This window comes from Chiloscyllium plagiosum, chromosome 13 (genome assembly GCF_004010195.1).
Source record: "Chiloscyllium plagiosum isolate BGI_BamShark_2017 chromosome 13, ASM401019v2, whole genome shotgun sequence".
NCBI classification, from domain to species: Eukaryota; Metazoa; Chordata; class Chondrichthyes; order Orectolobiformes; family Hemiscylliidae; genus Chiloscyllium; species Chiloscyllium plagiosum.
In genome coordinates, this window is record NC_057722.1 from 23,610,494 (window position 1) to 23,628,606 (window position 18,113).

Here is an 18,113-nt window from a genome sequence, read left to right on the forward strand (position 1 = left end):
ACCTGCCCCATCGAAGATCTCACGTGACCTGTCTGCAACAGAAATGCCTGTGTTGTCCTTTACTGTGTCTTTCTCTTCTGCTCCACGTGCTCTTTGTCTCACCACATGCTATTCCAGCCTCCTAAATGCATGCAGTACTTGTTCCTCGTGGATACTATATTCCCTTCTTCCTCTTCTGACTGGGAAGATTGCAGCTTTTGGGAGTCAAAAATTATGACGAGCTGAGCATTGCATTATGAGGAGGAAAAGTGAAAATTGCATGCTCACATCATCTGCAATTTGTGAGTCAAAATAAACTGGAATGACGAAAGTAGGATTAAGTGTGTAGGTTCCCTCATTGATTCACCCAGCCATATTCTCAGTGACACTTCACCCTGTGATAACCAACACAGTTATCTCCATGGGGATTAACACAGGTGCTCTTGCAATTGTCTACAGTGAACATCTTACATCTACCTTTTCTCCAAGTGAACAATATAGGCTGCCCTTTACCTTTAATAACTAAGCTACCAAAAGTTGGTGCAGTGTAGAATTCAGAACACCTCTCTCAACCCATTTTATCTAAAGTGACACTCACACGATATAAGAATTTTAAAAATTGAAAGGCAGGGGACTGATCAGGGATAGTCAACATGGCTTTGTGCATGGGAAATCATGTCTCACAAACTTGATTGAATTTTTTGAAGAAGTAGCAAAGAGGATTGATTGAGGGCTGACGTGATCTGTATGGGTTTCAGTAAGGTGTTTGACAGGGTTCCCCATGGGAGACTAGTTAGCAAGGTTAGATCTCACGGAATACAGGGAGAACTAGCCATTTGGCAAGTTCATCTGGCTCAGAGGTAGACAACAGAGGGTGGTGGTGGAGAGTTGTTTTTCAGACTGGAGGCCTGTGACCAGTGGAGTACCACAAGGAGTGGTGCTACTTTTCGTCATTTATATAAGTGATTTGGATGTGAGCTTAAGAGGTACAGTTAGTAAGTTTGCAGATGACTCCAAAATTGGAGGTATAGTGGACAGGGAAGAAGTTTACCTCTGATTACAATGAGATCTTGGTCAGATGAGCCAGTGGGCTGAGGAGTGGCTGATGGAGGAGAAAGTGAGGTCTGCAGATGCTGGAGATCAAGGTTGAAACTTTATTGCTGGAACAGCACAGCAGGTCAGGCAGCATCCAGGGAACAGGAGATTCGACGTTTCGGGCACAGGCCCTTCTTCAGGAATGGAGAAGGGCCTGTGCCCGAAACGTCGAATCTCCTGTTCCCTGGATGCTGCCTGACCTGCTGTGCTGTTCCAGCAATAAAGTTTCAACCGAGTGGCTGATGGAGTTTAATTTAGATAAATGCAAGGTGCTGCATTTTGTGAAAGCAAATATTAGGACTTATACACTTAATGGTATGGTCCTCTGGAGTATTGCTGAGCAAAGAGACCTTAGAGTACAGGTTCATAGCTCCTTGCAAATAGAGTCGCAGGTAGGTAGGATAGTGAAGAAGGAGTTTGGTGTGCTTTCTTTTATTTGTAAGAATATCAAGTACAGGAGTTGGGAGGTCATGTTGCAGCTGTACAGGACCTTGGTTAGGCCACTTTTGGAGTGCTGCATGCAATTTTGGTCTCCTTCCTATTGGAAGGATGTTGTGAAACTTGAAAGGGTTCAGAAAAGATGTACTAGGATTTTGCCAAGGTTGGAGGATTTGAGCTATAGGGAGAGGTAGAATAGGCTGGGGCTGTTTTCCCTGGAGCATTGGAGGCTGAGGGGTGACTTGATTGAGGTTTATAAAATCATAAGGGGCATGGATAGGATAAATAGGCAAAATCTCTTTCCTGGAGTGGGGGAGTCCAGAACTAGAGGGCATGTGTTTAGGGTGAGAGGAGAAAGATATAAAAGAGACCTAAGGGGCAACTTTTTTATCCAGAGGGTGGTACGTGTGTGGAATAAGGTGCCAGAGGAAGTGGTGGAGGCTAGTACAATTGCCACATTTGAAAGACATCTGGATGGGTAAATGAATAGATAGGGTTTGGAGGGATATGGGCCGGGTGCTGGAAGGTGGGACTAGGTTAGGTTGGGATATCTAGTCTGCATGGATGAGTTGGACTGAAGGGTCTGTTTCTGTGCTGTACATCTTTATGACTGTATAACTCTTCTCTGAAGTCTTCCAAACTGAGAAAACCTACTCCAGTTAAAGCTGAAGTATATTATAAACATTTATCATAACTTGCTTGCTTTAGTATTCTACATACACCAATTTTATAAAGTCTAGAATCGTGTTTGTCTTTTTAACCACTTTCTCAATCAGTCCTGCCGGTTTGAGATTTATAGACATATATCACTAGCTTCCACTGATCATACATTGATTTAACAATTATCCCCTTTGTTTTCTGCTGCTTCATTTTCCTACCAAAATGTATTACTTCACATTTGTCTGCATTGAAATTTTGTTTGCCATTCAACCATCTTGGTGTGTCCTTGTGACATCTATCATTGACCTTCTCATTTTATGTTACATACTTGGACTGACAATATTCTGATTGAGTAGTGATAATACAGGCTGTCATAGAGATCCTGGAGTTCAGTGGATAGCATTCCTGTCACTGAAATTCTCCAGGACTTGTTGGCTCTGGAAGGATTGCGCATGACATTGTACAACGTGTTGATAATTAGCTTCCAATCATTCCAACACTTCTCCACTATTCCCAAAGAGAGGAAATTTGTGTAAAATACCAAAGAAACAAATTATAATTTGTAAATTCTATGAGTTAAAAGCATAGAAAGAATTAAATTCTGCAACTCATTTTGCACAGGAAACAATTACGGAATAGGTTAGTTTCCACCACAGCTATTGGACACTGACGCATGTGGTACAATACTACAGCTGTACAAAAGTCCACAGCGAGTAATGCAACTTTTCAAACTTTAAGGAGCTTTCTTGTATTGTAGATCTAAACAACATGTTACAGTTTTCATCTTCTGAAATTGCGGTTGCCCGGTTGGATGGGGAGATAGGAAGCTTGAAACTGTTCTTAAAATCAGCTTTTAAGCCCTGAGAAAATCAGCTTACAACACCTGAAAATGTCCAGGGTATTTTGATCTTCTGATGTTGCCTGCCTGTGTGTGCTGCTCCCGGATGGGCCTCGCATTCGGGATATTGGCATTCCTCATTTTCACCTGGCCTCTTACACTGGATTCTTTATCTTTTTCATAGATGTGCATGGCAAGAGCAGCATCTATTGCCCATCTCTGATTGTCCATGAGAAGTTGGTGAACTGCCTTTTTGAACTGCTGACATCTAAATGATAGGGTTACACTTACAATGCTTTTCCGATGGATTTGCAGGATTTTGATCCAGTGATATTGAAAGAATGATGATATAATTCCGAAATAAGATGGTTTGTGTCTTGGAGGAGAACTTGCAAATGGTGGTATTGCCGTAGTCCTGCTGATGTTGTCTTCCTAGGTGGCAGACATTCTATATCTAGATGGTGCTGTCAAGGGAGACTTGGTGAGTTTCTGCCTTGCATCTTTTAGATGGTACACACTGCTGCTACTGTACATATGTGGTGGAGGAAGTCACAGCTTAAGGTAGTGGACATCATTTGGGCTTAAATGTTCTTGACCTCCACTTAATGAGGCAATTGAGGAGTAATTCATCTCATGCCTAACTTCTGACTCATGTTTTGCCGAAGGTGGACAGGCTTTGAGGAGTTAGGTGGTGAGCTACCTCCCACAGAATTTCCAGTCTCTGACCCGCTTTTGTAGCCACAATATTTGTGTGGCTGGTATGCATTTTCCAGCTAGGTCTAAATGCTAAATTTGTCACCACACCTCATTTCCTATCTTGGTCCTCTGATGCCAACTGGGCCAAATTTCAAATATTCTTCTCACATATTCGCCAAACCACGCTCTACCACAAAAAAGTATCACCTTGTGTTGGGAGGCCTCTCGTCACAGCATGATAGGGAGTGACAAGGTTTTAAGAGGAAAATGGCTAAGAAAAATGTGGCTGTAAAATTGTGACTCAAGGTTAATGTAGACAGGAAGCATATCCCATGTGCAAAATTTGGATACAAAAGGTTAAAAATTCTATTTACTTATCTTTTTCACAAGGTGACTTTCTCAGAAGCTGAATCAATTTACTTTGCAACTGATTGATGAACACCTGCCTGTTTAGGGGTATCTTCTTTCACTACAGTCATTTGACTTACAGGTAGCCTAGGTAGTCAATTATTAACTAAGCTCTCTGGCCTCATTTATGAACTTAAGCTCTCTTATGAAATGCCACAAAATATTTAGCAGTTAGTTTCTTCTAGTCCATCTGCAGATCTGCTTGCTTTATTTTGGTGAGGAAAAACTGGAAAGAATGTGAGCAAAGAGTTTCTGCTCCCGGTTTTGTAATTTTCTCATTCAAAGCACAAGCAACAAGGAGACATTGCCTTTTTTTTTGCTAATGCATGTTCACTGAAAAATGTAATAGGTATTGATGGGTGGTGGAACATTATCTTTGCTGTAATTGAGGCAATGGAATCATTTCTGATTGTCAGTGAACGTGGTTACATGTTAAGTCTGAGACGTAAAAAAAGCACTCAAAGGGATTTATTCGAAATGGAGTATTTACAGGTTTAGAAGAGGAAAGCAAAATCAAAAAGAGTCTGTAATATTATATGAAGATTGGTGAAAGAAATTTGTTTAATGCACCTCTGGCAAGTTTTAAGAAAAGCTCATTTTAATGTCATGTCAGATGATCTCTAGTAAGACTGCATCATGGTAGAAATTGTTCTCTACATTTATTTCAGTTATATACTGGATTTGCATTGTGTTCTTCATAAGAAAGGTAAAAGCCTTAGAAATTTAAAATAATTCAGCAGTGGCCTAAAAATAGCATATCCCAATTTCTTGTCATCATGTCGACTGCAAAATCTGTCCTGTGCATTATCCACAACCTCTCACATAAAATGACCAGATTCTTGCCCATACAATGTCTAGGAATACAGTAAATGCAAGTGGCCATTAGCAGGCTATTGAGAATCATCCCTGCAGTAAACATTACTTGAGGCTCGGATAATCTCTGAATCCAATTTAAAATGTATACACATTCCAATGGTTGAAAGGAAATAAATTAAATAGATTTCAAACTTTGGTGGCCTGCTTTGCTTAACAAAAGGGCAGGTGTGTGCACAAAATAAGAAATTTCTCGAGGAATTTTGCATAGAAATATCATTCTAGTAACTTGAGATTAATGTCAAATGCATCCCCACCAACTCAAGTAATGAATTCTGTGAAACTAAGTGTGTCTGATAGATATATTTGTAATGACAATAAATTGTTTATTTTTGCTGGGAATATCATTTGCTTTAATTTATGTGCTGCTGATGCTTATGCCTTGGATGGTGCAAGAAAGTTGGATACAGTGATCACATAATGTGACAATCGGACACATTGTATTTATTGAGTGTCACAAATACAATCATCAATCATTTTTTTCAAAAAGTATTCCCTCCTTTTTTCAATGTGCGACTTTAGCAATATTGAGACATCCCTTTTGTCTTTTGGGCAAGGAGCAAAAGTAAAGTATCTTCCTTGTCTTTCTGAAGAAAATTAATTGTACTGAATATTTGTCTGTGTCTTATTTGTTTGGGGGTGAGACAGTAGCTCTGGCCCCTATGTTCCTGTGGCCAACAGTTGGTTAGTACAGTGGTAATGGCTGTTGCTCATTGGGACCCTGCTAAATCCTCACTGTAGTAGACATTGAATGAGTTACCTGGGAAAGTGAAGATTCCATTGAGCACTTCCTTTACACTTGGAACCCTTCTAAAATTTCCATTTTAAATCAGAGGGTTCCAATGAAATTAAATAAATAGTTTCTTGGGAAAGGCTAGACTATTAAATAAATAGTCTAACTTTTGAGTAACCATTTATATAACTGCTTACTTACCTCACATGCTCTCAGCTGGAACACTACCAGTCTATTTAGACTCCTAGATCCTGCTCTTAAACTCTCCATTCCCAATGTTCACACCCCACTCTGGATCAGCTTTGCCTCCCCCTTCCTTATTTCAGACCTGATCTCCCTCTGCTGCTGGATCCTTACTCCATCCTGGAACTTATCACCCATCCTCTCTGCTTTCTACTCGTCCCAATTTCTCCCATAGACTCAGACATACCCTGAATGCTACATCACTTATTTGACCCCCTTTGCAACATTGCATCCTATCCACCTGGTACCCGATACCTGATACCCCATCCTCTAGCTGCTTGGCATGTGACTCTCCCAACACCCGAGTCCCTTGCCACTTGGAATCCTATTCCACCTGACTCCCTACTTTCCTGGCATCCTGCTCTCCAAGAACCTTAACCTGACAGTTACTTTATCTACTTACCGTGTGACAGCAGCTGTCAAAATGGTTCAGAGAGACTCTGGAGATTTAAATATTAGAAAATGGCAGATCACTGATGTGAAGAGGGGATGTGGTTAGTCTCCCTCCGGCAGCTGTGCAACAAAGAGAGGACTGTCAGAAGGGAAGAACACCACTGCATTTCACAATGACGCTTGATCAGAATAACTCTTCTCAGAAATGCAAAGCTCCCTCCTTGGGAAAACGGACAGAGTAGCAATCTGTGCGAGATTGTCACATTTTGGAAAATCATTTCCTATATTTCCAAGGTATCCACTTTCTGTATTGAAGAGAGAGAATGAACGAGGCTTCATGACTGCCGTGTATGAACACTGATCCCTCGTCACTTCTCTCTAATTTTTCAATCTCAGGGGTATTTCGGCGCTTTGAACCAACGTGATTTTAAAATATCATTAGCCTTCACATGGCATGTTTGTGTTTGTGCACAGCAGCCACAACACACAGCGCAAACAGCATACGACCAGCTGGAGATAGACCTGGAGAAAACAGAGTGGAAGATCCACGCTGGAGAGCTCAGAAGACACCACAGGGCAGGAATGTTGCAGGAGCAGGTGCGTGTGTCCTCTCTCAGGCTGAACTGCAGCCTTTTCCACCGGAATAATAAACAGAATGCAGGGCAATGAGTAATAGTTCATCCGGATCAAAGAAATTGATAAATTCTACAAAAGCAGAAGCAATCTGTATAAATGGAGTCGGGATTGAAATGGAGAGACTGTCAGCAAGACTTTGACTTGATTATTTTATTTCGAGTCTCAAAATAGATTAAAGACATTTTAAGTTGCTTTTGAAATAAAATCTCTTTTTCTTTTCCTCATCGTGAGGAAACATGTACAGAATATCTCCATTCGAATTCCCATCAGTTCAGACCTCTGACTAGTTCAGATAATGAACTTCATCTCAAAGCGGCCTTGGTCTACCCTACAGAGTAGTTGCAGAAAGCATAGTTATTTTAACCGACATGTTTACACATTCAGGGCAAGTAGGTCTTGAACGCAGATCCTTCTGACCCAGAGGGAGGGACACAGTTAATGTTCCACAGGCTCCCTTAAGTAATCACCTCCAGATTCTGTAGATATTTTTAATCTGATTAGAATCATAGAGTCCTATGGCATGGAGACAGGCCCTTGGCCCACACTGGTCCAAACTGAACAAAATGTCCATCCACGCGACCCCATTTCCCTGCATTGTTTCCATATCCTTCTAAACTGTGGGGCGGCTCAGTGGTTAGCACTGCTACCTCACAGTGCCAGGGACCCGCGTTCGATTGCCGCTTCGGACAACTGTCTGTGGGGAGTTTGCACATTCTTCCCATGTCTGCATGGGTTTCCTCCCACAATCCAAAGATGTGCAGGTCAGATGAATTAGCCATGCTAAATTGCCCATAGTGTTGGCTGCAGTAGTCAGGAGTAATTGTAGGGTAGGGGAATGAGTCTGGGTGGGTTACTCTTCGGAGGGTCGTTGTGGACTTGTTGGGTCTAAGGGCCTGTTTCCATACTGCAGGGAATCTAATCCGATCTAAACCTTTTCCTGTCCATGTATTTGTCCAAATGCCTTTTAATGTTGTTAATGTGCCTGCCTCAACCACTTTAGCTGGCAGCTCATTCTATATGCATACCACCCTCTGTGAAAGAAAAATTGCCTGTCAGGTTCCCTTTTATTCTATGCTCTCTCGTCTTCGATTTCCCCAACCCTGGGAAAAAGGCTGAGTGCCTTTACCCTATGCTTGCTTCTCATGATCTTCGTAAAGTCCCCCCTCAGTATCATACTCTCTAAAGGAAAAGGTCATAGCCTGTCCAACCTCTTCCTATTACTCAGACCCCTGAGTCCTGCACAATTTTCAACAGGATCTCCTAATGCACATGGAGAAATTTGGGGTTAATTTTTCCCTTTACATGTGGCCATATTGCAAAGCAGAGAGCAGATCATTCACCTATTGTAGAACCCAAATGGTTTGCATTCAGTTAAACTAAATACTGCTGCTAATTGATTGAGTTAATCATAAGACTTTTATAAAAGGACTTGATCCAAGTGTTGATCACCGTATTTGGAAATTCCTAACAACAAGCTCTCATTAGGTGGATACAAGATTCCACGCCCTTTGTCTGAATATTAACATTTAAACTGGTCTTAGTGAACACTGTGTCCTTTATTGTATATCTTTATGAAATCACAACTTAATCATGTTTTGAACCTGAAAAAGCCCAAGGTTCTCCAGTCTTTCCTCATGACGGAAGCCTTTGGAATTGGAGGTATATCAGGTGACACTTTCCTATCATCTCTTTGAGCTTCAATCTCTTTTGTGTCTTGAGGATGAAAACCAAGTAGAGTTGTGATTAGCTCAGAGTCATTAGCTGCTGCATTTAGGTTAATTGGAAGGAAATCAAGTGGGTTCTACAATAGGGGGATGATCTGGTCTGCCCCACATGTGCTGTAAATGTACAGTGCGTAATGTCTGGTTGCCTTCACTACAGGTATTACAAAAATAAATAAGTAATAAAGTCAAATTCAAAATAAAAGATGAGATGAAGAGAGTCTTTGATTTCTAAAACAGCTGTGTTAACAATATTAGAATATGTCGTGGCAAACTCTGTGGGTAAGTTTAATGATTGTAAGGCAAGTACTTGAGACCGTTTGTTACAACTGTTACTTAATCATTTGCTCGGGCAGAGCTAAACAGAGGAAAGTGAAGGAAGCCAGCAACTTTCATCCCTGCAATGAATGTTTACTGAAAGCAAGGAGCTACTGCCACCTGGTGGCCAGAAATAGATAACAGTTTCTAAATTCAGGAGGAAGAATTTGTTTGACCAGGAAGTATTAGGATGTGTGTGTATTTCACAATCTTTTGACTATTTTGCCTTTGAATGGAGGTTGGTGTAGTTTATTTAAGAATAATATGTTTAAATTAAGTTTTGTGACAAGTGTTCATAGGACTGTCATACCACTAGCAAGTCACTTCACTCACCGAAGCCCCCCACTCCATTCTCCCCTGCAGTCACTCACTCTCTGGGCCACAATCAATGAACCAAACTCCCCTGCAGTCACACCAACCTCTTCCCCTCTGTCGTTCATAACCCTCCTAACAGACATGCATCCTACCCCTGAATGACTCATGCCACTCACCTAATTTCATGCCATCCCTCCTGCCTGTCGTTCATCATCCCTTTGACAGCAACCCAAACACTGCCCCCCTTCCCACCCTCCTCCCCCATGACCCCACAGCCATCCACCTCCTGCCCAAGCCAGTGTCCTCCTGCCCTCCACCCAGTCATGGTTTCTGCGTCTCCGGGTTTTCAATGTTCTCCAGTGTTTTTAACAAAGGCTTGGGGTCATAGAGGACTCTTCAGCAGGCTGCCTCTGAAGGACAAGCCTGTGGTAAAAATATACTGCACTTTGTCCAAGGTTTATCTGTTCTTCATAAAGAATGATGCCCAGTCCTGATTCAACAAAGAACAAAAAAAATTTATAGCCCAGGAACAGGCCCTTCGGCCCTCCAAGCCTGAGCTGATCCAAATCTACTGTCTAAACTTGTCGCCAATTCCTAAGCATCTGTGTCCCTCTGCTCCCACCTACTCATGCATCTGTCTAGATGCATCTTAAATGAATCTACCGTGCCTGCCTCTACCACCTCTGCTGGTAATGCGTTCCAGACACCCAACACCCTCTGTGTGAAGCACTTGCCGTGTGTATCCCCCGTAAACTTTCCACCTCTCATCTTGAAAGCGTGACCTCTTGTTATTGAATCCTTCACCCTGGGAAAAAGCTTGTCTCTATTCACCCTGTCAATACCCTTCATGATTTTGTAAACCTCAATCAGGTCCCCCCCCAATCTCCTTTTCTCTAATGAAAACAAACCTAACCTACTCAACCTCTCTTCATAGCTAGCACCTTCCATACCAGACAACATCCTTGTAAACCTTCTCTGCACCCTCTCCAAAGCGTCCACATCCTTTTGTAATGTGGCAACTAGAACTGTACACAGTATTCTAAATGCAGCCGAACCAATGTCTTGTACAATTTTAACATGACTTGCCAGCTCTAACACTCAATACCCCGTCCAATGAAGGCAAGCATATTATAAGCCTTCTTGACCACTCTATCCACCTGTGCAGCAACCTTCAGGGTACTATGGACCTGTACTCCCAGATCTCTCTACCCATCAACGTTTCCCAAGGCTCTTCTGTTCATTGTATAATTCACTCTAGAATTAATCTTGCCTAAATGCACCACATCACATTTGTCTGGATTGAAATCCATCTGCCACTTTTCCGCCCAACTCTCCAGTCTATCTATATCCTCCTGTATTCTTTGACAGTCCCTTATGCTTTCTGCTACTCCACCAATCTTCGTGTCATCTGCAAACTGGCTGATCATACCAACAGTGCCCTCTTCCAGATCATTTATGTATATTACAAACAACAGAGGCCTCAACACTGACCCCTGTGGAACACCACTGGTCACCTTTCTCCATTTCGAGAAACTCCCTTCAACTACTACTCTGTCTCCTGTTGCTCAACCAGTTCTTTATCCACCTAGCTAGAACACCCTACACACCATGTGACTTTACTTTCTCCATTAGTCTACCATGGGGAACCTTATCAAATGCCTTACTAATGTCCATGTGAATGACATCAACAGCTTTTCCTTCATCTAGCAACTTGGTCACTTCCTCGAAGAACTCTACTAAGTTGGTAAGGCACGATCTCCCCCACACTAAACCATGTTGCCTATCACTGATAAGCCCATTCTTTTCTCAATATAAATAGATCCTATCCCTCAATACTCTCTCCAGCAACTTTCCCACCACTGACGTCAGGCTCACTGGTTTGTAGTTACCAGGAATATCCCTACTATTCTTCTTGTACAAAGAGACAACGTCCTCACCTGTAGTTAAGGATGCCACAAAGATATCTGCCAGGGCCCCAGCTATTTCCTCTCTCGCCTCCCTCAGCAACCTGGGATAGATCCCATCTGGTCCTGGGGATTTGTCCACCTTAATAACCTCTAGCCTACCCAACACATCTTCCCTACTTATGTCAACGTGATCCAGACTAATCAAACTTGACTCTAATGTCAAGAATCATCATGTTCCTCTCCTCAGTGAACACTGATGCAAAGTAATCATTCAGAATCTCACCCATTCTCTCAGGTTCGACACATTCCTGACTGCCAGGTATGATCCAACCAGGCCTTCATAAAGCTGCAGCAAGACTTCTGTCTAAACTTCTCTCCGCAAGTATACTAGTCTAGACATAAAGGTCAGCTTTGCAATAATCTATTTAATTATTTATTGGTTTATGAATTTCAGTAATCTATATAACAGCCAAGCCATCTGGTCACATGATGCTTGTATAAAGTTTCCAATTGTTATTGCATTTCCCTTACCTCTCATTTTCCATCCTCCAAAAACATAAACTCACCCGAATCTCTGCTTACACCTGAACACACAAGATCCTCCCACCAATTGCTCCCATGTCAGTGACCTACATTGGCTCCAGGGTAGCCAAGGCTATAATTTTAACATTTCAAATCCCTTCATGCTCTCATTCCTTTCTATCTCTGTAATCTCCTTGGGTCCTACAACTAGTCAAGAAATCTGTGCTTCTCTAAGTCTGCCCTCTGACTCCTTTCTGATTTCAATTGTCACACTGTGGTGTCAGTATGTTGAACTGTCTTGGCATAGGGTCTTGAATTCTCGCCTTAGACCTCTCTGCCTTCCTACCTCTCTTTTCACCTTTAAGGCATTCCTTAAAATCCCTGCCTTTTGCCTGAAAAATGTTTTGAGATTTCAGAGTGCTTGTAAAATTTCTCTTACCCAAATGATGCTGAGGTAACGTTTCAAACAGTTTTTTTGTAAAAACAAATTTCACAACTATTTGCATAACAAACATGTTGAACTGAGAGATGAGAGGTCAACATCACCGCTGGGAAAATCTGCATTGCAAAGGTGTGGAACCCTGTGTCTTTCAAGCTTTGCCATTCTATGAAAAGCATAAGCCTACTTAAAATTTAATGATATGAATTGTTATACATGGTTAGTAATTGGATTGCAGCATACATGGGTAGAGATAATACCTCACTGTATGTATATAAGTATGTACAAAGTTAAAAATCACACCACACCAGGTTATCATCTAACAGATTCATTTGGAAGCAATAGCTTTTAGAGTGCTGCTCCTTCACAACCACTTGATAAACGAGCGACGTTCCGAAAGCTAGTGCTTTCAAATAAACCTGTTGGACTATAACCTGGTGTTGTGTGATTTTTTTTTTAAACATTGTACACCCCAGTCCAACACCGGCACCTCAAAATTATTAGCCTGTATGTACTGTATCTATCTTTGTATAATGGTGCAGTATTAAACATCCAATTTCCTACTGTCCTGCAGTGTGCAGTTTCAGATCAGCCCTCAGAAAAGCTTTGCAAACATTTCAACAAGCACTTTATGAAATAAGTATTGCTTTCTACCCAGACAAAAAGAACAAACTTTGCCCTGCAGCGCCGTGTGGATCTGTAAACCTGTATTCTAATTGGAAGCTTGTGGGACTGAATCTGTTTTTTAAAACGCTACAGGGTGCATGTTATAGTTTGCTGAGTCCTGGGCACACCAGATGTAGTGGATGTAGAGAGCTCCAGAAATCTCAGTCCTATGAAAAGTGTTGATCATGAATAGCTGGAATGGAAAAATAGCGTGGTATATTTTTAGATTAGATTAGATTACTTATAGTGTGGAAACAGACCCTTCGGCCCAACAAGTCCACACCGACCCTCTCCTACCCAGACCCATTCCCCTACACCTAATACTATTGTCAATTTAGCTTGGCCAATTCACCTGGCCTGCACATCTTTGGACTGTGGGAGGAAACCGGAGCACCCGGAGGCCACGCAGACACGGGGAGAATGTGCAAACTCCACACAGTCAGTCACCTGAGGCAGGAATTGAACGCGGGTCTCTAGCGCTAAGAGGCAGCAATGCTAACCACTGTGCCACCGTATATGATGGAATAGTAGAGACTCGAGGGCTTTGACTTATCTCATCCAGCTTGGACAGAAGTGCTTTTTCATTTTTGGAGAAGCGGTTCAGAATCCAATTTTACCTTTAGAATAATGGAAGGACGTTTTCCACTCAATATAATGAAGGATGATAATTTACTGATGGTGCAATATTCTCGTTGAGCCAAATGAAGAGATAGACACAGCCACCATTTATTCTGAGAATGATTTTAATAAGAATGTTTAATATTCTGGAAGGAAAAGGGAATAATTTGCCACTTACATTTATAAGACTACAAGATAAAGGAGCAGAAGTACATTATTCAGCATATTGAGTATGCCGCTTCAATCTCTTTGAAACTATGTCTCAGTAATGGCTTTATTATCATCCCTATTAACCTCTAGTTGCGCTGTTAATTTATTCTATTGTTCCGAATACTATGAATATTCAAGTGAAGAGCCATTAATTTTACTTTTTTTTAAACCTTTTGTTATCCCTTTGTCCCTATTGGTTATTTTTTCTTTGCTTGTATACTGTCCTTTCCTGTCCCAGTCTTGGTTTCATTGTCAAATGTCAGTAGTTGCCCTGCAATGTTCAGTTTACAAAATAAAGAATGTAATAATGACCAAATAATTTATTTTTGTGATATTAATTTAACAACACAGGGATGCCTCTTCTTTGAAATATTGCCATTGGATCATTTTTATCCATCTAACAGATAGGGCCTCACTTTAACATCTCATCTGATAGACAGCATCTCCAACAATGTAGTGTCAACAATGAAATCCTTCAGTACAGTGTAGAGTGTCAATATTGGTTTTTATACACTCATGGCCTAAAGTAGAACCTGAACCCAGGAGCTCGGATGCATGATTGCTACCAACTGAACTGGTCTGTTGGTTTAAGAAATGCAGCATTTGACTTTGCAAAAATACAGGAAGCCTGTGAAAATCTGACTACAGCTAACCTGTTTGCTTCGGACACCCTTCAATGTCATTTTGCATGAGATTTGACAAAGGAAGGCACCTGTGTTTGAAGCAGCTCATTCTGTGATGACTGAAGTGCAAGCTGCTTGCGTGGTTAATGCAAAAAGACACAATTCAGCTCCCCACTTCTCCATTATACTTTGAAGTAAATGACATTTTCCAACAAATGCTGAGGTAAATGCGGCATGATTTGCTTATATACTTGCTTGATCCTAATAAACATTCCATTGCTGCACCTTGATAGAAAGCAAATGGAGAATAGTTAGTCCAATTTATTGCACTGTTGGATAAAACAGAGGGCACGGTTATAGAATAACGTGGTTGTCCCTTGAGTCTAGCAGTTCCAAGTTCTGTACACACAATCTTGGCTCATTTCCAAAATTGTTGTCCCATTCAATAACTGGTGTGGACAAAGGGGTGCTACTTAGGAGTTCAGTGAGTTCTTGCCATTATACCATATTCCGCTTGCCAGTCAACTTGCACACAAGAACAGGGAAATGGTACTGGTGGGGACCATCTGTTAAGCACTTCCCATCACATAATAGCACTTGTGTTTTTCAGCATTGAAGCTGGGGAAGACTTGGCAAAGCCACAGTTAGAGGCATCGTGCCGTTGTTCAGTAAGCATCCTGTTGTGCAATGATACCGTAGATGGCTTTCTCAATCTCAACAACAGGGGATTTACTAGCTAAGCAGTGGCATAATGTAGAAGATATTTTGTAACGGTGTCTTTGTTGAATGGCACTGTCTCAGCCCAGTGGGTTTGGTGAAAGGTTTGCAGTGCAGAGTAATGCCAACAGTGGGTTCCGTTCCCACTGACTGAAGGTACCAAGAAGGAATCCCCTTCTCAACCTCTCCCCTTGCCTGAGGTGTGGTGACCCTCAGGTTAAACCACTATCAGTCATTTCTCTGTAATGAGAGAGCAACCCTCACACAAAACACAAAACCATGTTATAGTTCAACAGGTTTATTTGGACGATAACCTGGTGTTGTGTGATTTTTATCTTTGTCCACTACAGTCCAACACCGGCACCTTCACACCACGCATGGTATTATTGTGGTGACTTTACCTTTTTCACTGGGTTTGCAATGAAGCTCTATTTCCTTTCCTTTTCTTTCCTTTCCTTTCCTTTTTCTGCAGATTTATTTCAAGAAAGGTTTTGTCGGTCATGCACAGCATCAACACAAATTTGACAAAAAAGTAGAACACAATGGAACAAATGACAATTTTTACAAACAAGTAAACAGTCTTTACAGACTTCTAAAGTGAAGCTTCAGACTAGATTCCACTGAATTATTGATATGTGTCCTTTAACTTGTACTGTGCCTGATGCCATTGAAAGCCCCTGTCTTCAGGATTTGTTCCAGTTAATGAGCAGTGATGGCAGTGCATCTTATCACTATTCTCGGGTGTTGATGGGCTGATCAAGCTGGGTCTCCGAGGCCTTCTCGTGTGGCAGCAAAGAATTCTTATGTCGCAGTTTCCTTCCAATGTTGCTGTACCTCTTCTCATTCCAGACTGGTCTCTGATCAGACTGTGACAGTCTCGAGGAATAACAAGTATTTATTTTGCTTAGTTGGTGCTTTAGCTCCAGCTGGTTAAGGAGCATTGCATATCTCTACACCCAGAAGTTCAAAAACAGCCAAGGAAAGAGACAACTTCAAAATAGCAGTCACAACAAAAACAGTCACAGCCTCACTGGCACAGTGGAACAAGCCCTCCTCCTCCTTTCACCTTTTTATTTCCAAAAGAAAAGTTTGCACTCTAAACTAAAGTGCTTGATACTCATTATCTGTGGAAGCCTTATGATATGCTATGATGGTTCCCCTTGGTGAGCATATAAACAAATGCCAAGAACTAATGAATAAGTCTCTAATTTTAAAAAGATTGTATAGATGACTGATTAACATTACATTGGATGTATCATAAGAACATGCATTTCTAGTTGGGGAATTGATGTACTTTCTCATCTATCCAAGCATACTTGTATTCATTCCTTCTCCATCAATTCTTCAGATCTCCATGTTTGTCCCTTGCTTTTCAGTTTTCTTTTTCTTGGCACTGAATGCAATATACTTAAATATAAAGCTGATACATTGAAAACTTTGTCCCACACATTCAGTTGCAAGTTCTTAATATTACCAAAATTGATTTTTTTCTAAATAAATTGAGAAATCATCAGTTTTTCTTTTTTTTCCAAATATTTCAAGTTTCAAGAAATGTTTCAAGAGGGCCAACATCATCCCTGTGCCTAAGAAGCCTCAAGCAGCATGTCTCCATGACTACCGCCCAGTGGACCTAACTTCAGTGGTCATGAAGTACTTTGAAAGGCTGGTCATGGCATTAATCAACTCCAGCCTCCCCACTACTCCTGATCCACTCCAATTTGCCTATTGGACCAACAGATCCACATCAGATACCATATCACTTGCCCTTCACTCCTCCCGAGAACATCTTGACACCAAGAACAGCTACGTAAGAATCCTACTCATTGATTACAGTTCAGGCTGATTATTAAACTTAGTGATCTTGAACTAAGTCCCACTCTCTGCAACTGGATCCTCAGTTTCCTGACCCACAGGTCACAATCAGTGAAGATTAGGGACAATATTTCATCCTCATTAACACTCAACACTGGAGCCCCCTAGAGGTGCATACTCAGCCCCCTACTGTACTCATTGTATACCCTTGATTGCATTGCCAAATACCATACTAATGCCACTTACAAGTTCGCTGATAACGCCACCATAGACGACTGAATCTCAGATGGCGATGAAACAGACTACAGACAGGAGGTGGAAGACCTGGAAAAATGGCACACTGAGAATAACCTAGCTCTCAATACCGGCAAACCCAAGGAACTTACTATTGACTTTCAGCGGGATGTTACTCATGCCCACTTACAAATTAACAGCACAGAGGTGGAACAAGTGGAGAATGTCAAGCTCCTGGGAATGCTCATCAACAACAAGCTTTCTTGGACTCTTCATGTGGACACACTGGTTACAAAGGCCCAACAATGTCTCTTCTTCCTCAGGCAGCTAAGGAAATTTGGCATGGTAGTGAATACCCTTGCCAACTTTTATAGGTGTGCCATCAAGACCTTCTGTCTGGATGTATCAATACCTGGTATGGCAACTGTACCATTCAAGATCAGAGACGGTTACAGGCAATCACAAAGCCAACCTCCCATCTATCGAATCTATCTAGCAGGCCCGCTGTCGAGGAAAGGCCACCAGCATTCTCAAAGATCCATCCCACTCTGGCAATGTTTTTCTACAACCTCTGCCATCAGGGAAAGGGTACAGAAGCCTGAACACACACACCAGCTGGTTTCGAAACAGTTTCTATCCTAGAATACTAAATAGACTCTCAAACTCTTAACATTTGCCTGTACCTGTGTTTTTGTACTGGCTGCTGTTCACCTGTTATTTACTTATCTGTGCTACTTAACTCTGTGATCTGCCTGTATTGCTCGCAAGACGATGCTTTTCACTGTGCCTTGTGACACGTGACAATAAATTCAATTCAATTCAATCAAATAATTCCCCTTTTCCTCCTCCCTTGTTCCTGCTCAAAGTTCCACAGGTGCTAGCCACTTTCTACAACCTCAGCTAAGCAACTAAATAGTAAGGTTGTCATTGTCCTACCGAACCATATGGCAGCTCTCTTACTAGACTGACATGACTGGTGATGATTTGATCTGAGGGTCACTACACCTGAGGTGAAGGGA

At 41.6% G+C, this 18,113-nt stretch overlaps 1 protein-coding gene across 3 annotated transcripts in view; it reads left to right on the plus strand.

The window, feature by feature from the left end:
- pxylp1 (2-phosphoxylose phosphatase 1) overlaps positions 1-18,113 on the plus strand; it is a 167,101-nt gene that overhangs the window by 64,712 nt on the left and 84,276 nt on the right. Inside the window, exon 3 of one of the 3 annotated variants that reach the window (XM_043702040.1) lies at positions 6,831-6,953. The exons of the other annotated variants lie outside the window; for them this stretch is intronic. Within the exon in view, the coding sequence (XP_043557975.1) occupies positions 6,831-6,953 (123 nt within the window). The remainder of the gene's footprint in view (positions 1-6,830; positions 6,954-18,113) is intronic. 3 annotated transcript variants of the gene reach the window in all.